General features: G+C 42.3%; 2 protein-coding genes across 2 annotated transcripts in view; one reads left to right on the top strand and one right to left on the bottom strand.

Moving 5' to 3' along the window:
- Positions 1-7,330, bottom strand: part of PAK1 (p21 (RAC1) activated kinase 1) — a 101,845-nt gene extending 94,515 nt beyond the window's left edge. Inside the window, exon 1 of the mRNA XM_041461909.1 lies at positions 7,249-7,330. The gene's annotated coding sequence lies outside the window, so the exon portion shown is untranslated. The remainder of the gene's footprint in view (positions 1-7,248) is intronic.
- Positions 6,850-19,864, top strand: AQP11 (aquaporin 11). The gene is made up of 4 exons (XM_041461912.1): positions 6,850-7,206; positions 7,306-7,950; positions 12,773-12,889; positions 19,724-19,864. Exons 2-4 carry the CDS (start codon positions 7,356-7,358, stop codon positions 19,789-19,791), a joined length of 780 nt encoding a protein of 259 aa, XP_041317846.1. The 5' UTR covers positions 6,850-7,206; positions 7,306-7,355; the 3' UTR covers positions 19,792-19,864.
- Positions 19,865-20,266: the final 402 nt, after the last annotated feature.

Here is a 20,266-nt window from a genome sequence, read left to right as displayed (position 1 = left end):
AAAACTTTCAAAGCTCCAGTTGATTCAGACTGGGCCCAGCACGTCCACAGCAAATAGCAAACCCATTGCTCAATTTTTAGGCTCAGAACACCTGAGCAAGAGCAGTTGAAGATAAAGAAAACCCAACAAAATCATAGCCAGTCCCCTGAGCAAGATTGTGTGCTCTACACACAGGAACTCTGTTACACTTTCAGGTGTCACAGTTCTTGGGTTTACCAATAATTTGAAGTGGCTGGAGGGAGTATGTGTCAAGGGTGTCAATACTTTGGTTTTATGATCAAGGTTAAAACCTGGGAGTCAAGAGGCTCCACATAATCCACAGCCTTCCTGTCATCTCAGCCAAGGCATTTAACAATCTGTTGATTTACTGCCCAGTAAAACAAGCAATGTTTCACTGTGTTGTAATAGTGCTGTGAAACACACTTTTTAATGCTCATGTAATATTCCAGTATCAGTGTTATTTCTAATTAATTGTATTACATGAGGGATAGAGATCCCATCTGAGATGTCACTGCGTGCCACTCGGCAATGATGATCCATACCCCCAGGTGTTGACAGTGACAGTTGACAAGTCTCTGGCTGCAGATAGGCTCAGCTGGATTGGAAACAAGTCCACAACACATGGTTATGCAATAAGGATTAGACTGCACATCTCTTGACTAGCATGCATGCTTTGCTACCAGATTACCTCATCTCTTACAAATGAATTATGATTTCTTTATGGAAGGAATACCATTCAATGCTTCTTACGCTGCAAAAAATGCATGGATTGTAATATAAAATATAAGCAAACAAAATAATCCTCCATGGAAAAAAATACTGTATCTGCTTGAATGAATTGAAAGAAATCCAGTTGTGTTAATAAAGCTTTAATCTTATTAAACTTTCAAAGCAATTATGTGAATGCAATGATAAACAGGCATGAGATGTCTCCTAGTACTAGAAGCAACAACTTCACTAGTCACTCACTCAAAATTATCTTCCTGTCTGACACTGAAGTTCTCCTTTGCTTCAGCTTCATGGCATCAGGAACAGTGAACAAATGCACCCTATCAATAGCAATTCCAGCAAAGACAAGCTTACAAAATGCTCTCTCTGAAGGAAACCACGATGGACATGGGCATGGTACAGCTCAAGGTAAAGGCACAAATACAAAAACAGGCATAAATCAGTCACGCTCCTTTTCCACAGTTCCACAATCTTTCCTTTGGCACCAGAGGCAGACAACATCAGAGCCACCTACAAGTTGTGATCGTTCCCTTTATATCTGGTTCTCCACTCACCTTCGGTCAAGCTTGCTGCTGCAGCATTCTGGTTCAAATCCTTCTAAGATGGGCTGCCTCCTTCTCTCAAAATCTTTCGTCACCCGTTCATAAAGAAAAGCAGAGCTCCCTTTTGCTTTCTGAAATACTGCTATTGTACTTTCAAGGCTGTAAGCAACACATGAGTCATTATCAGTAACAACTGAGAGAAGCAGAACAAAAGAGCTCACTTCTTTCCTACAAAGAAATTTCTGGCACGCTTGCTAACACCTTTTTTGATAAATGCTTTCATACATGTTGAGGGAATGTGATGTCTGATTAGTGGTTAAGAAGGACACTTGGCAAGTGTGCACCAACATCATACAGAGAGATGATTTATACTTGAATACACAGTTTACCTACAATAAAACTCGAATCCAAGGTGCTTTGGTAACAAGTGTAAAAGGAAGCACTACTAGCACAAGCCCTCCTGCTCACACAGTACAGTGAATGCCACTCACAACCCAAATACATGAAGGAGAAAGACAAAACTGAGTGTGAACCAGGTCGAAATGTTTCCAAAGAGTGTAAAGATAGTGTGTTAAAAAGAGTGCTGGATTTCAAGGCTCTAAGCCAGCCTTGCAAAACACAAAGACATACTAAATATATTTCAGTGCTACATGAGACAATACAGTCCCTAGAAACTATATTGGTACAAAAATATTCATTGGAGCTACTCTAAATCACAGTGGTTTTCATGGTACTTCACAGAGAGAAAGCCAAGTATTAGTGAGAGCAAGCACAATTCAGAAATGAATCTTTCTTTACAAGTTCAGCAGAACATGTGTTTTGCACTTACACATTTCTTTTTCCTAGAAACAAACACAGGTAAAAAGAAAACACAGCAATGATAATTTTTGTTGATCTATGGCACCATGTATATTAAATAGAAGCAGATTTCAGTTGGTTCTTTTGGAGATTGTAGTCCTAAAGATACTTGAAAATTAGTCATTTCAGCTCAGGGCCTTCTACTGGTTTTTCAGCATTTACAGTTCTTAGAATATGATTCTATGTTACCTCATATAATCAACTAAAGTATGTTCATAAACAACTTAAAAAGTTTTTTGAAAGTTGGGTGTAGCAGACATATTGAGACGACATGCATTCACTTCATGGACTCCCTGTTCAATACAGGACCTTGTTTTAAGGCAAGCAGTTTGATTCTGGAACAAGCTTCAAACAGATGGAAAGCAACACGATGGGAAAAAAAGATGAAGGACTGCACACTGTGCAATTTTTGTTGGCAAGTGTCACTTCACTATCATGAAGGGGCTATGGCAGCTAACAGCAATACTTCAGAAAGGCAAAGCTAAGGATTATTTTGTATTACGTAATCCAGAAGTGGGGTTGGAAAAAAAAAAAAACCAACAAAAAAAAACCAAAAAAAGAGAAATGGCCTTGGAAAACAAGAGCCTCTAAAAAAAATGAGGCTTCTTCTCTGCCTTTAGCTTTTTAAACTTTTATCCTTTTTTATTAGAGTGGATTTAGTGGGCCCTTGCAAACCTCGTGAAGTTCAACAAAGCCAAGTTCAAGGTCCTACATATGAGTCAGGCATTCCCAAGCAGTGATTTTATCTATATTAACTTGTATATGTCTTGTTACCTCAGAGATTATGAACATCAGATATTTTAGAGATTTCCTTTGTCCATGATTAATCTCATAAAATAGCATTGCTTGTTACACTTACAGGGAAAAAAAAAGGCCTTTCCATCAAAGCCAACAGCATGATCAGAAAACAAAAATCAGTGGTCTACTAACACAGTGCTAGAGGTGCAAGGTGGCCAGTCATGACTGAAGAGCAAATAAACCTTCTGGTCCTTTTGTATGAGGCAGTAACCTTTTGAGGCAGAGTAGGGGAACAGATGGAAGCAAGGTCCCTTCAGTTCCTGGTGTCTAAACCAAACAGGGTTTGCAAAAACAGACTTTCAGTCCAGTGGCCAGCCCTAGTCACTGTGATTATACTCACATTAGTAAATTAAACAAGTCTGGGATCAGTCTCTGCCCCTGAGGCCAGCTGGCACAGGGCATCCAATGTCCAGTCTATGAAAGCTTCAGAAAGTCCATGAAAGCACAGTCTGCCTATTTGTAATGTATCCCCTAACCCACACCCTGGAATATTTTGGGATACTGTTCATTGGCTCACGCTAAAACCATGTAAGGATTATGAGAATTCATGTAAGGATTACGAGAATCAGTAGAAACAGCTGAGTTTGGTGTTCAGGAGCATCCCTGACACTGTTCAATTTGCTGGTATCGGCAGAGCTTTAAAGAGTCTGTACAATTTCCACACTTTGATCGGTGCCAATGCCCTCACCAAGTCCTCGTGGCAAGAGCCCTCACAGGCAGTGGCATTTCTTGCCCTGAAATCAAAGGCTCCCAGGTGTATTGTCTAAGAGCTCAGACTCCTATGCACTGAGCTGCTGTGATCCCTGGCTCTTCCCTACTGCCCATGCACCTGGATCCCTCTCTGCACACCAGAGCTGCCCTCTGGTGCAAATCCTGCCTGTGGCATCCAACTGCTGTGAAATGTAGCCAGAAAGGGGAAATGTCCCAAACCTCCACAGCTGCTTGCTAAGAAAAGCTGTGTTGAAGCTGTGCCCGAGCTTGCCAGGGCCTGCTCAACAAGGATTTTCTGTTTGGAGGCACTATGACTACTTTTACTTTCTGTATTTCCAATGCACCTTTAAATGTCAGACTAATTTTGGGGGAAACCAGCTGAACCACAACAGAGAGAACAGGGCACACAGATTCCCTTCTATATTGTTACCTGAACTACAGATTCAGCTCCTCCGCAATTATTCATTAACATTAATGTGGATGGAAGCATTTTCCAGCATGATAATGCCCAATTTTACCCCTGCAAAACCCATCCAAGAATTCTTGGCATGTTGATACCCTCCATGTGACTCAGCCTGCCATAGATAAAGGAAGTAGATAAGGGAATTTTAGGAAGGAAAGGGGCTGAAACCATACACACGGCTAAGAGCAGTTAACTGCATACAGAAAAAGCAGGAAATGCAAGGGCTTGGGCAAAGAAGGAAAGTAGGAATACAAACAAATAGGAAGGAAAATACAAAGACTGATTTGCGTGGAAGAGAACATGGGAGAAAAGGATGTGGAGGGATTCTGAAATGAGGAGAAAAGAAAATGGGACAAATCAGACAAAAGGGAAATTATATATGTCCTGGTATAGAGCAGGCAGGACTGTGAGGGAATCCTGTTCAGGCAGAAGAGAGCATACATAAGGACAACCTGGAATGAGACAGAGCCACCAAAGCCACCAAGAAGAAACTGATGAGCCTAACTAATTCAGTACCAAAAAACTCTCTGTTGTAAAGTGAATTTTAAGAGACATTTCAGGCTTGAACACTCATTTTTACAAATTACAAAATTAAGGGCTTGAACTTACACATAAGAGATCTACTATTCTCATCTCCTTGTGGCAAAATACAAAATATAGCTCCTACAGGAGCACACCAAAAGCAATTGTTTGGAATGACACTACCCTCTGGTGGTCAAAAAATATAGTTATACGGACACCAGGGAGTAAAATATTCACAGCTGGCTGTACAGATAACTAAAAGATACAATCAATTCCAATCCACGCTCCAGTAATCCACCTCGAGACCGTGCTGTTAAATCAAACATCTTATTAGTTTGTTTAAAAATGACAAATTCGTGACTAGTCATGCGCACAAATAACTGTCCAGGGCTTTGAAAGAGACCAGGTTTTTTTTCTTCCACATCACATCTACAGAACATCATTGCTGGGAAAAGCAATTGTATCAATGCATAGTTTTAATGGAGGTGTTTTGAGATTTATGTAATGATTTAACACAGTCATGTCTCCTGCCTTGCCTCACTCAGGTTTTTTGACATCTAATCCTGTACAAACAGTAAAAGCCAAATACTACCTGCTCTGTCATTTTCTCCTTTCCTCTCTTTATATCATCACTGTTCAACTGCTGTGTTTCTCCTCTCCTGTTAAAAACAACCATATTTCTCAAGGCCAAATGCACCTTCCAAATACTCTTTTATCACCAGACTTCTCAAGCCCAGATGTCTCAATGGTCCTACATTTCTGGAAATGAGGAAGATCTTGTCATGTCACTCCCTCCTAGAGAAACAATTCTGTACATTTCAACTTTGATCTTTTTGGTAGGTTGACCTTCAACTGAAAGCTGGCTGTTGTTGCTTGGAAGTAATAGATTTGTGTATTGCCTCCTTGCGGACCTTGATCGGACAAAAGTCATTCTTGCGAGGTCTGATTCATTGTCATCGATGCCACCTTGTGGCGAAACTACTGGATATTGGAATTCTGGAAAAACGTTCAGCATTTGCCCCTCCTTGCAGGTGCATTGAATAGCAGCACAGTGGTTACTGCTGCTTGCAGCGCTTCAGTTTTAGAGTTCATAAAACCAGTATTTGGACACTCCTAAAAACACATCACCAGTCTGTAAAAGAGAGGAGGAAAAGCAGGAAGAAGCACCACAAAATATATTTATTTTTGCTTTATTAGGGTGAAAACTAAATCAGTATAACCAATGACACATGGCACAACCACTCGTGTGCTCAGAGCTTGGGCATTTTTTTATCTTTTCCCACCAGAAAAACAATCTGGCAAGAGATACAACCCATTCCAAATACTGTAAAATAGCACTGCAGGGAGAGACTGAAGGAAAACTCAGTCCCAGCCTAACAGGACAGGAAGCTTTTCCCAGTTACCTCACGCTGGACTCACCCTTCTCAGGTACCAGGCCCAAAGAATTATCCTAAAGGAGTCCATGCCTATTTTTTCAGGATGGTCCTGCTATGAATGCCAACATTACCACATTCAGCAGAATGAGGCTGATGCCTATTTTTAGCATTGCTTCCACTAGAGAAGCCCGAGAATCAGCACCTGCTTCCTCCGGGCGCTCTGTCAAACACCCTTCTCCCAGCAAGCAAGTGGGAGGAAGAGGCTGAATCAATCTGTGCACCTCCTTTTTCTACCACTAGGTTCCCAAAAATACAGGAAAGAAACCCCTCTCATTGCAAAATGTGGTAAATGTAAAAATTTTCCTCAGTGTTTGATCTTTGTATATTTCAAGCCTGATCAAAAAGAAAGGAGGTTTTATCCATGAAACAGGGCAGCCAGCAAGCTCTAAGTGATGTCCGGGTGTTAGAAACACAAAATAATTGTCAGTAGAATTACCTTGTAACGGTTTAGAGCTTAACATGTTTCCACGATCTCAAACCTAGGGAGAGCTTGGGAAGAAGGATGCACTGCTGATAGTAGACACAGCACAGAATTTACGGGCCACAAGGACATTTAGCAGAACTCACAAGATAAGGAAGAAACTAATAAAGACAACACAGCAACTGTGCTGAATCAGCTCCAACTGGGTAAAAGGTAATTCTGGCAGGGTGAGATCCCGACCACCAGCTCAGACACCCCTGACCCAAGAAACACACCGACTCAAAAAAGAGAAACACTGAGCATGCAGACTAATTAGCATGAAAAGTGAGAGAATCATTAACCAATAGAAGATAGCGTACTAATGCCCGCCGGAGGGGGCGGCGCGGCCGAGCCCGTGCCCGGCTCGGCGCTGGCGCTGGAGCCGCTCCGCAGCCACGGACACACCGCAGCGCCGATCCCGCCGGGGAAATCGGCTCCCGTCCCGTTCCCCCGCGGCTGGGAGCCGAGGCCCTCCCTCCGTTCCCGGTCCTCCGGCAGGCTGAGGGGACGGGGAGCCCGGTCCGTCCCGCGGCGGAAGGGCTGAGGGGGCAGCAGAGCCCCCTTGCCCCCGCTTCCCTCCTCGTGCTTTTCCACCGCAGGGAGAGAGCTTCCCTGTCCTAACCCGTGCCCTGCAGGAAGCGGGATCCCCCTGCCCTCACCCCTGCCCTTTGCTCCGCCGAGCGGAGGGTGTCAGGCTCCTGGCAGGTGCCGACAGAAGCTGGTTCCTACCTCCAGGGGAAAGCGGGGGCATTTTCCCTCCCTCTCCTGCCTTCTTTCTCCCCGCAGGTGGTGGGGCTGGACCTTCCGCGAGCCCTCGGGCCTGTGCAGCTGCGGGCATGGCTGTCCGTGGGGTCGGGAGCTCCCTGCTGCTGATGTCCGGCGTGGTGGTGGCCGTGGGGCTGTGCCGGAGGCTGGCCCGGCGCCGGCTGCGCTCCCGCCCGCTCCTCTTCGCTTTCCTTGTGGAGATGTTCAGCACCTTCCAGATCTGCGCCTGCACGAACGAGCTCAGCCTGCTCGGCAACGTGGAGCCGAAGCCGCACACCGCCCTCACCCTCACCTACGGCTTCACCGTCCTGCACGGCCTGAGCCTGGCCGGCAGCACATGCAATCCCTGCGGGACCCTGCAGCCCATGTGGGGCGGCGGGACATCGCTCACCATGGGGGGACTCAAGATCGCCGCTCAGTTCGTGGCTGCAGTGCTCGCCAGAGTGTTCATGCACTTTATCTGGAGTCTGGAGATGGCAGAGCCACATCTTGGAGCACTCTCACAGGGCTGCAGCGGCCCCATGCAGACTACAGAGATGCAGGCGTTCTGCATAGAACTGCTCTTTTCTGTCGTTTTCCAGCTGGCCGTCCTGCAAGCCGAAAGCGTTAACCCCAAGTACAGAGTCCATTTAATTGCTCTTCTCATCACCATGCTCGTGTATGCAGGTTAGTCTTTTTACTTTTTCTTCTTCTGTTCCTGCAATAAAGTTGTAACAGAAGGGGTTCTTACTGTTTGCTTAGAAGTGTTAAGATGCAAAATGCTTTTTCTTAAATTACACTTTCCTTGATGAGTTCTCTTTGTATTGTCCTACGTATGCAAAGTTCATTTAGCGTTTACATAAAGTTTGCCTGGTTGCATTCCAGGCAGGTATGGGGTTAAGAATGAAATGAGTTATGCAGTTAAAGTGATGTCAGGTCTGCAAGTACATATGGTTAAGTGTTAAAATATCTCAGTGAAGGATTGTTTCATAATCCAACTATTTATACAGCGTGAGAGATTTCATACTATGTGCTCTGATTACAAAGTGACATTGGGAGAGCACCGCTGGCTGCATCAGGAGAAAGTGCTGATTGTGCAACAGCAGCCCACAGACTGGTAGGTAATATGGAAGCTCTGCATTTAAATAATGCATAATTCATATCAGTGCAGTTTATTTAACTACTTCCTTAAATCAGAAGTGGGAATGGTTATTTGCGGAATGCATACAAAAATAATACCTCATGAGACCAAATGCAAAAAAGGGGAGCATGCAGACTAATTAGCATGAAAAGTGAGAGAATCATTAACCAATAGAAGATAGCGTACTAATCAATAAGAGAATTATGCAGCTTGTAGTCGGTGAACAAATCTCCTGAGGAGTGGCTGGAAGTGCTTAGTCTGGAGAAGAGGAGGTTCAGGAGGGACCTTATCTCTCTACAGCTCCCTGAAAGAAATCCGTCGCCAGGTGGGTGTCGGTCTCTTCTTGTGACCTCTTCAAGTGAGAGGATGAGAGAGCACAGGCTTTAGCTGTGTCAAGGGAAGTTTAGGCTGGACATTAAGAAGCATTTCTTCACGGAAGGGGTAATTAGACATTGGAATGGGCTGCTCAGGGAGGTGGGGGAGTCACTGCTCCTGGACGTGTTCAAGCACAGACTGGATGTGGCACTCAGTGCCATCATCTACTGTCATGGTGGTGTTGGGTCACAGGCTGGACTTCAGGTCATGTTAAGAGGTCTTTTCTAACCCAATTGTTTCTGTGATTCAACAATTCCTGTGTGTGCTACAATGTACAAATAGCAAAAAAAAAGTTCTGACAGTCGGCGTGCTCCTTTTGCTGAACAACACCGAGCACGCAGGCTTGCGCAACTCTAAACAAATAACCAAAGTCTCACTCTCGAGCTCGCTGCAAACCGCGGGGCGGGGGATGTGATCCCCGGGGACAGCCGGGGCCGTGTCCGGTGCCGGTGCCGCCGCGGCCCCGGCCCCGCCGAGCTCCCCCTGCCCGGAAAAAAAAAGGTGCCTGATTTATAGAGCCTCCCTTGTCTCTAATGCCATGTGTGTCCATATCCCTGCCTGTGTGTCCATATCCCTGACTTTTGCTACCTGATTGTCACTTCGTGCTTCCCAGAGCTGAGACGCTGTCACCTGTGCATCCCCTCTGGACCAATGGGAAGGGAGAGGTGAGGGGAGTCAGTCTGAACTTCTTTCTTCTGACTGTTGAGGTTCTCTCTTGTCCCCACGGAAGTGACAAGAGTTGTTAGGTCACTTGAAGACTGCCCTCCTGGGAGTCCTTTTCCTACTGGCAAGGAGATTGTGTAGCTTGGAGAAGTGAAAGAGATGATCACAGAACTCTTGCTGTTGCTGCTGCCCCCACCACAGAAAAAGTCATCTAGGGAATCACCAAATCCCTTTGAGAGAGGGAGAACACTTCTCTTACCTGCAAACATCTGGGATGTCATTTATGCCTTGTCCTAAAGGCTCAGCTGTATTAATGCTATTTAACATAATAGCATCTAGAACAGTGTACAGTCACATTTTTAGATGTAGTAATGTAAAAATCTTTAGCTGAGATTAGCTAATACCTAAAAGATAAAAGTCATTGGGGAATTTTGAAAATTAACTTAGGAATTTGAACTACTTTCTAAAAGCAGAAGCAAGGTGCCAGTGCATTTGAGGACATTAAATCTATTTCTGAGTTGCTTGGTGGAAGTGTAGCCAAATATCCTCCTCCCTCTTCTACAAGCACAGAAATCTGGATTCCTGATTCCTAACATTCTTCTCCTGCTTAGCACAGAGTCATATAAAATAATACATGTCACACTGTGTTTCTTTTAGCTAATTCATGCAAAGAATTCACTCCCAGTGTCATTGGCCAGGTTCCTATCTTTTCCTAGCAGGAGAAGGCTAAGTGTGCCACGTGAAGGCTGAGTGTTCCAAGTGCCCTTCTGTGCCATAAACCTGGGCTTGTTGGGACTCCCCGGTGCAATCGATCTGCACAAGCTTCTAGGAAACCTCAGGCCTCTTCTGCATCGTGTGCACAACACCCTGTGCTACCTGGTCATTTTTCTTTGCATTTCTTTCAAACTACAATCTGCTTGTCTACTATAAAAATATACAGGTGCTCAGATCCTGTCGTGGCTGGGGCGGTAATGAGGAGCCTGGAAAGTGGCCATGGACGATGCCTGCTGCACACATCCCGTATGTCCTGTGGATGTCATGGCATAGCCCTAGCCACGTCTGTCCCACCTCTGCTGCTTACACGCAGTAGGGAGAGTCACTCACAAATCAGGTGTCACAAATAGTGGCCTCCAGCAGGGTGGGTTCTCGTCTGCAGGCTGTGAAGACAGGCAGATGCATAATTTAGCTGGGCTGGATCATTCTCAGGAAATCTTCTGCACCTCTTCGTTTACTGTTTATAGGTCTGCCAGGCACCCTACTCCAACAAATAACATCAGGTTGTACAGTATTTTCAAAATCACAAGCTGTTACTTTAGTTTTTCTTATACTTTTTCCTATTTAAAAAAATTTTTTTTTTTACATTTAATCCTACACAATCCAAATTTTTATAGTAGTACATACTGTACATAGAAGCTCCAATACTGCTTCACTCTTTTTTCTACTAAATAAAGACCAAAAAGAGAACATTATGTCTTTACATATTACCCTTACTAATGATTCATTAGCTAAGGATCCAGACCATATACAAGATGGTAAAGAATATTTCTGTATAACTCCTTTGGGAAAGTACTTACTCAGGGGTTAAAAAAATACACCTTTTGAGGGCTTTTTCATTTACAGGCAGCATTACAGTTAGGTCAGAATCATATGAAATTGGTTAGATTTTTCTGAACCTAACATATCAAGGTACAAATGACATACATATTTTTAATTCTGAGTTTCTTCCCAATTTTGGCCTTTAATAAAGGCAAAAAGGTAAAAATACTTTCTCATGCACTGTGTGGCATTACTTCCCCCTTTAAAGTTTTTATGCACACCCCATCAAAGTGATTACATTTCTTCTGCCATAAAATAATTTGTCTTTTCTGTTACACAGACTGAGGTGCTAAATGAATAATTTTAAGTAAGATTATAGTGGTTGATATTCCAGTAGTTATTAGTAATGAATATTGAAGAAATACAGCAGTTAAAACTCTGTCTAATGCTTAATGTGCATCAGCTGCATCCTGAGAGTGAAATTCTGCTTTCAACTGTATGTTTGTGAATATAACAGCAGAAGCAGTGGAGTCATAAACAGATTAAAGCAAAGTAAATTACTGTAGCTGGGCTTCCTGGCAACCATGGACATTGCTAACATGTCAGTGTGCAGAAAAACAGACTGCACAGTAAATCTGACTTGTTCTTGAGAACAAGTACAAAACCACAGTAAACTGAGTTGGCAAACAAAGATTAAAATTTTCCTTAATTGTAATAATAGTGAAAGAAATAATAAAGAGAATATGGAAAGAGAAATGAAGAAGAAGAGAATGACAAAGACCTTACTAAAACTTTGGATAAATGACTGCAGAGTCATAGCAAATGAGGATTACAGCAGCAGGGTATTTGTACAAAGGATAAGTTCAAAGCTCATACAAGCTTATCTGGGGAGAAGTCAAGAGTAAACTGTAAGGAATTATACAGATGCAATTACAGAATATTTTATGGTAATAGGTTAACAGATAAAACAGGTATGGGGTGGTTAGTAGCTAACAGTACAGGAATACAGGTAATTTAGCTATGAGCAATGCTTTTTCTGCAGAATTGCAATGAGAGGAACAACATATGTCAGAATTAAACACACTTAGCTCCAGGTGCACCTGCAGTGTAATTACAGTTTAGTCCCCAGTGTAATGTGTTTGGATCTTGTTATTTAGAAAATGTTTAGGCAAACTTCATTTGCATCTGAAATCAGAGGCAAGGAAAGATGCTTGACTTCCTTCTACAAGACAGTGGAGTGGCACTTGCTTCTATTTTCTTTAAACAACATACGGAGTTTTCCCACAGTTCATATACCATGTGAAAATCCTAACATTCTGTACATTGGTATAATAATATTAGTGTTCTTGTAAGAAAGTATAGAGGTCAGCTTAGCAAGAACACTACTTGACAGTTTTTTCTTTTATCTTGCATGTGTGTTTCATGTGACACGAGGCTATAATGTAATGGCTTATGTAATTTCTGTCTCCTCTAAAATCATGATACAGAAATAGCTTCTAGTTTTATCAATAGAAACATTCAGCATTAGCCAGACCTATCTCTTTAAAGAATATTTGCTAGAAAGAGATAAAGGAAGTTACAGCTTTCCCTTCCCATGTTTTAAAGCCTTTGAGAAAACAGTTAAACTGTTTACTGAGTCATCAGGTGAAGAGCTTAAGGAGAGTCTTACCTGTTCAAACTAATGCTAATTCATTTTATTGCAGGGTGTAGATTTCTTATAGTATGGTGCATTTGAATTTAAAGTAAATATTTAAAAACATGGTCTAATTTCATGCTGTTTACATCTTATTGCAGGTGGAAATCTCACAGGAGCAATATTTAACCCAGCACTGGCGTTTTCATTACATGCAGATTGTTTCTATGACAAATTTTTGAGTTACTCTCTAGTATATTGGCTAGCACCATGCTTAGGTAAGTTCTTAATACTTTTCGTGTTTGAGAAAGTGTTATTTAATACATGGTTCATAAACAAGAAATAAGTGTTCTTTATTTGAGATTGTTTGACTTTTGCATTAAATAAATCCAGAAAATAGTAAATTATAATGTATATGTTGAAATAATTCAGAATCGTGGTTTCATTTTGCAAATGCAGGCTGTGTATTTTTAACATTTTTTAATGCTCCATGTAGAGTGCCTGCAGCACTGTTTAGTGAATTATAGAATTATTCGGATTGGGAAGGACCTTTAAAGATCATGTGGTCCTTAGCTGAAAGTAAATATCAGCCTGATTACCTTCAAAAAGAGAAACATACTGGTTACCACAGTGTCTGTCTTGTTTTGTGACAGTTTACAAAAACATAGGGATGATAAATTAAAAAAAACAAACAAACAAAAAAAAAAAAACTACCCACAAGTATTGGGACAAGTGCCTTAAATATGCTTTCTCAATTACCACTTTTTTATCCCCATAGTGTCTAAACTTTGCAGTTCTCATTCTGTGTTTTTCCCCTAGTCACTGTTGGACACTGTCTGCTCTTAGTTTAAGAAGTGTTAGCAACTAGGTTTTTCCTAACTTAAATTATGGTTTTAATTTGGAAGCTATTGGTTTTGACTTCTCGGTGTGTACAGATGAAAATGGTCCATGTGATACTTCATGCTGTTGTTTATTTGCAGTTGGTCCCTACAAATCTTGAGCTTTCTGCTTAGGGTATATAAAGAGGCAGGCTGCTAATCCTGGTTCTTTCATGACTGTTAATCCTATTAGAAGGTACAACAGTGATGAAGGCAGAACAGCATGTAAGATATACACAAGAAACAGTGGAAAGGGATCCTGTTATGACCAAAAACTCCTTTTTCTTCAGTTCATGTCTGTGCATGTTCTACTTGCCTTGACTCTCAGTCAGCCAAAAACAAAGAAGTTTAAAGCTAACTAAAATTCACTTTAACACAATCTTGTTGAATTAGATCTCTAAACAGGATGACTGAACAATAGAGTAAGCTTGATAACTGTTCAGTGAATAATTAATGAAATGTCATGGGCAAAGCTGATCAGATTTGCTGGGGTCCTGACAGACCACATATTTCTCACAATTCAGCTTTAGCTTTCATTAACTGATTTCAGCCTCATAACATTTAAAGATCTTCCAGGTTGTAAGTATATGAGATTTAACCTTTTGGCAAGTGATTTAAAGAAAGAGGAGACATTCTGAAACCCCATGTTCTACATACATACCAAGATGTGGCCTGCAGAATAGCTTTGCAGCAAACCTCCAGGTGATTTTTTATGTAAGAAAATCAACAGTTGTTAAGTGAAATGGACCCATGGCTTGAGAAACTTAGAATGTGGTTTTGGATCAATGTTACCTTTCTGTGAAAATTCATAAAAAGTGGTTTCTCATTAGCTGACATCTAGAATATACACACAGAATACATTGAATGCTGTCTCTTGATTTATGAGGGAAAGGAACTCCTCCAGACTGAGCAGTTGTAAAGATGTGAATACTCAGGACACATCACTCTTGCACAGTGTCACTACTGTAGCCAACATTTAGTGGCAAATCTCAGGTCTGTGGATCACCTGAAGGACTGAGTAATCTATTGGTGCCAAAATATCTCATTACAGAATAAGGATGTTTCATGGATACATTTAAGAGACCTTATAACTCAAGAGTTCAAAACAAATGTACTGTCTGAGGTACAAGTGTAGAGGAGACTGCTGTATTTGAAAACTGACTTGATGAATACAGGAGTGCAAATCTACAAATTTTAACATGAAGTGAATTTTTTCTGACACTTTTTGAAAATAAGAAGATAATAGGAATAGAATTTTTCCTGTCATGATTGGACAAAATGATGAGGTGTCTAGGAAAATGAACTGTTATGATGATGAATTATTGTAGAAAGAACCTCTAAACAGAATAATGAAAGTAGATGATGAGGGAAGGGATATTTTAAATTCAATTGTAAAAATTACTTTCAGAATCCGTATGTCAGCAGAAATGCTGTTTCAGACTTCCTAGAAACTGGCAGAGTCACAATGTTAGGCTAATCTGATGTCTTACTTCTTCCAGCATCAGCCTCTCAGCTGGTTAAATTACTTTGTTCTTACTTTGGGAAACTCTTTCAGAAGGGTTTTTTTGTGTTTTTCTGTAATAACTACCTCACAGTAGTACCTTGGACTAACATATCATGAAACTTAAAATAGCCAGTGGAAAGTGCAATATATTCTCATTTATGGCTGTGGCAAAAATCCATGAGGGCAAGGATATGGAGAGCGTTCAAAATACAACTGAATACTGATCTGGCTGTAAGCACATCATAAACAATGTTCTTAGAAAGGACACTTGGAAAAAGAGCAAGATTGATTATCACTTTCACAAGACAAGGATGAAATGGAAGTTTTCTTTTAGGATAAAAAAAATCTACTGGTGGTTTATGGTCTTTCAGGAATTTAATCTTGAAACTGTAGTTAATTACTCGTTTTTCAAAATGGCTTCACCGATGTTCTGGTGAAGGTGATTCTCCAGCAGCATTAAAATCTGGATTCCTGCAATAAGCACAGATGCCAGCAAGTGTTAATAACTTAGCACAGACAGGCCAAAGTTCTGCACTGTGAACATAGACTCAGTAAGTACCAGTGGAACAAAGATGGTTTCTGTTTTACTGCCAGAGGAATTCATGTTAGTTGTCCAGGCATGATTATACCATCAGTAATGATGGGGGACTGAGCTAATGCTGCTCTTTCAGTAGCAGGGAGATGGCAGCTATGAATGGAAGAGTTGGTGACAAGAGGTCAATAAAATGAAATGCTCTTTCCTGGACAGGTGCCAGCTTAGCATATCATGGAATTGCATTGTAGAGTGAGGGACATTAAAGACCATCCAGTTCCAACCCCCCTGCTAGGGGCAGGGACACCTTCCACTGGACCAAGATCTCAAAGTCATCCAGCCTGGCCTAGCCTCCTGCTACGTTTCTAACACTATAAAACCAGAATCAAGGCCCCCTTCTTTAGATCAGTTTTACCAGAAAAACTAATACTATTCCTTAGAAAATAAGTGCCAGAACAGTCACTTAGCAGTACATGTAAATGGAGGAGGTAAGCAAGGGAGAAGGCAACAGGTGAGACTTTGACCTTTCTGCTCAGAGGAGAGGTTATTCTGAGGCTGCCAGCAAGTTCAGAACACTTAAGCAAAGAAACAAGAATTCTATGTCCATGTGCAGTGAAGTGTTCAGTATTTCAGGGACTTGGAAGCAAAGGAGGTTTTCAACAACAACTGGAAAACAAACTACTCCTATTTCCAGGCCCTGGTCCTCATAGGGGTTTTCAGCTCCATAGACATCATCTGACAGAGCAGAAACTCTTATGCAGTGAGTGGATGCAATCCCTGAAGTTCCTAGAAACTGACAGTAATTATGTGTAATTCAAATCCTAAAGGGCCAGTGAGTGGTAATGCTGAACTTGACGTACCTACAGAGAAGAATGGGTCCTGAATGTGGCTTGTTGGGTTGTAGTCCTCCCAAGAGTTCAGGGTGCAGAGGAAGACTGGGAAGGTAAATAGCAGAGCTGTCCAGACTTTGGACTTCAAAACAAAAGTCTGCTTATTTAGGAATTGCTAAGTCAGTAGTAATTCCCTTGGAAACTGCTATAAATGGGAAAAGGTGATTTTTAGAAAAGGCTCATGAGAGCTCAGTAATAGATTTAGATGTGCAGAAGGAATCTGTCACATAGTGTTAAACTGGGAATTTGTATAAAAAGCCTTTCCCTGCTGGCTAGAGAAAGAGATTCCCTACAATAAAGGAGAACATGTAAGAGGTTGAAACTGGGAAAGGCAGAAAAGGAGTGTAAGACCTTTGCACAACTTGGAAACAAAGACAGGAAGGTTAGAGCTCAACTGGAACTAAGAGAAGGGATATGCAGAGTTACAAATACACTAATCACAAAAAAAAAAAAAGTCCAGAGAAAATGCAGGTCCATTGGTGCATGGGGGAGACAACTTAGTTGTCGGTGGCATGGAACAGGCTGAGGTACCACTCAGCCTTCCCAATCAAAATTTGCTCCCAAACCTCTGTGTAAATCAGTAAGGTTTTGGAAAGGGAACAATAAATAGGAACAGCATATGTGATTGTGAATCCATTGACTCTAGTGGGATTCACCAAGAAATGAAGGTAGAGTTGGCCAATGCTGGAATTTAATTTATGAGAAGTTAGAGCAGTTGGAGGAGGTTCCTGCCAATGGGAAATGTTCTAATACTATGCCTGCTTTTAAGAAGGAGAGGGAAGCCAGGGAGCTATAAACTAGTTGGTATCACTTCAGCCAGTAGGAAAATGGTGGAGTATCTAGTCTTGGAATGCATTTCCAACCATATAGACAACACAAACACAATCAGCACAGACTTAATGAGGGTAATCCACGCTTGACCAGCTTGGTGGCCTTCTGTGATGAGTGTGTTGGGAATGACAAAGGAGCAGGGATGTAGCGTACCTTCACTTCAGTAAGGTTTTCAATACCACCTCCCACAGTGTTCTTGGTTCAAAGTGGGGTCACACAAAAAGACTGTTAGATGGAATAAAGATTGGCTAAACCACCGACCTCAAACTGTCACAAGCAATGGGTTGACACGGGCCGGTGGCCAATACCATGCAGAGATGCTGGTGTCAGTACTGGGAGCTCATACTCCCCAGTATGTTTAACAGTGACCTGAACTGAAGTTTGGCCACAACAGTTTGGTGTCTCTCCAAGACAAAGCAAATTATTTGATTCAGTAGTTTGGGATCAGCACTTCTGCAGAGGGATCTCCACAGGCTGCAGAGGTGGGCTGAGACCAACAACATGAGATGCAACAAGACCAAGTGCTGGGTCCTGTGCTTTGGCCACAACAACCCCATGCAGGGCTACAGGCTTTGGTCGGAGTGGTTGGAAAGTGGCCCAGCAGAAAGGGATCTGGGGGTGCTGGTTGACAGCAGCTGAATATGAGCCAGTGTGTGTGCCCAGGTGGCCACGAGGGTCAGTGGCACCTGGCCTGTATCAACAATAGTGTGGCCACCAGGACCAGCAAAATGACTGTCCCCCTGTACTCAAGCACTGGTGAGGCCATACCTCAAGTCCTGTGTCCAGTTCTGGGCCCCTCAGTTCAGGAAGGACATTGAGGTGCTAGAGCGGGTCCTGAGAAGGGCAAGAGAGCTGGTGAAGGGTCTGCAGCACAAGTCCTGCGAGGAGTGGCTGGGGGAGCTGGGGTTGTTTAGCCTGGAGAAAGAAGAGGCTCAGGGAGGCTCTATCACTCTCCACACATACCTGAAAGGAGGCTGCAGCTGGGAAAGGGGAGGTGTCAGTCTCTTCTCCCAGGCAACCAGTGATGGGATGAGACGACATAAGTTGAGCCAGGGGAGGTTTAGGTTGGACATTAGGAAGAATTTCTTCACTGAAAGCGGGATTAGATATTGGAAAGATCTGCCCAGTGAGGTGGTGGAGTCACCGTTCCTGGAGGGGTTTAAGGGAAGACTGGATGTGGCACTCAGTGCCATGGTCTGTTGCCATGGTGGTGTTCGGTCACAGGTTGGACTCTGTGGTCTCACAGAGCTTTTCCAAAGAAATTGATTCTGTGATTACTGCCTCCTTCTACACAATGCCTGTGAGGTGACATCTGGAACAGGGGTGGTTTGGAGTCCCCCAGTTCAAGAGCAAATGTGTCAAAAAACAGGATCCCGGCAGTGGAGGACCACAGAGACAATGAAGGGCCTAGAGTACCTGATCTAAGGGGGCAGGCTGAGGGAACCAGACTTGTATAGGCTGCAAAATTAAAATGGAAGCGTGTTTTAAGCACACTCAAGCATTATTTCAAGAGTAGTTACAAGGATAACAGAGATTAACCGTTCTTTTTAATAACAAGTAACAGCAAGGCCACAACTGGGGCATGGGAAGTTCAGCTTAGACTCCAGGAAAACATTCAGGGGGAAGGGTGCAGCAACACTGAAATTAGTTTCCTGGAGAAATGCTACAGTCTCCAGCATGGAGGTTTTTGGGACTCAGCCAGGGAAAGTCTAACTGACCCATCCAGCATAGGCAAAGTCCTGCACTGAGTGGCAGACTAAACAGAATCCCTTTTAATAAGCTTTTTTTGTGATCTGAGAAGTTTCATAAATACAAGTTTCATAAATACATATCAAAGCATTAACTATGTGTGGGCAACACCATCAAACAGGATCCTCTTTGTTTCTGAAAGAATAATCTGATTTTTTTTACTGTGGGAAATAAACTGTATCTGGATGGTCTTTGGACTCAGTGATCCCTGTGGGTCCCTAGCAACTTGAGGCAGAAGTTTCTTTATGAGAATCATACACTACCTCTAATTATCATTTTTTCAGCTTCAGAATAAACCCTAAATCAGAATGATGTTCAAAAAAACACCCACTATCCCATATCCACTTGGCAGCACTTAAAAACGATGTGGTTATCAAAACAGGCACAGCTAACAAACCCAGGTGAGGGATGGAGGTTAAGCTGCTGGTTCAGCCATTTATACATCCAGCCACAAAGAAAGCAGCCCTGATCAGGAAGGTGTTGGATTCACCCAGACAAACTCTCTGCCTTTGGCTTGGCTTACACAGATCAAAGCATTAACTATGAAAAACAAGATTATTATCTCACAGGGAGCACTTGCATGGCTGTTGAAGCTTCCTTTGCAAAAGGTACTGCTGTATTGTGTTAGAGACTCAAATACTCGAATGCAATGTTTATTTTCCATACCAGTAACGTGTCCTTCTCAAACGCATTCAAATAAAGGTCCTTTCTGTAACCTCTCATTTCAGGTACAATACTTGTGGTTTTTATATGGGATGAAATCTTTCCTCGGAAATCCCGACACATCAAATCCTGAAATTTGGGAGCACTACATTAAAAAATATTTCCAACATCTGCAGACATAAAGCTTTCAGAGAACTGTTGACAGACTTCCGTGCCATCTTTATGCTGTATTTTCAGATTTCATGTTTGAAATATTTGACTTACCACTTTGTATTAAAATAATTATTTTGTAAATGAGTATTGGGATTTTGGGAATATCTGCCACCATTTTCAGTTAAGCCATATGAATGTGAAGGACTGTTAAAACACAAATTTATCACTTTAGCCATAAGTGCCATTTGCTGACCTTTATTAGCATGCAAAACTAATTTTAGAGAAATACCCCGTCCTTTCAAGGTTTGATTTTATTGGATTTCTTCCCATTGAAGACACCTGCAGAAAGGGAGCTGAAGATTTCTTATACTGACATCATCATATTCCTACTTGCCATATACCTACCTCTGAGAGGAAAAAAGGCTACACTACTCCCTAGAAGAGTCTCCACAGCT

The sequence above is a fragment of the Pyrgilauda ruficollis genome, unplaced genomic scaffold (genome assembly GCF_017590135.1).
Source record: "Pyrgilauda ruficollis isolate IOZ18807 unplaced genomic scaffold, ASM1759013v1 scaffold158, whole genome shotgun sequence".
NCBI classification, from domain to species: domain Eukaryota; kingdom Metazoa; phylum Chordata; class Aves; order Passeriformes; family Passeridae; genus Pyrgilauda; species Pyrgilauda ruficollis.
Note: the sequence above shows the minus strand (reverse complement) of the source record. Positions and strands in the feature narration are given on the sequence as shown.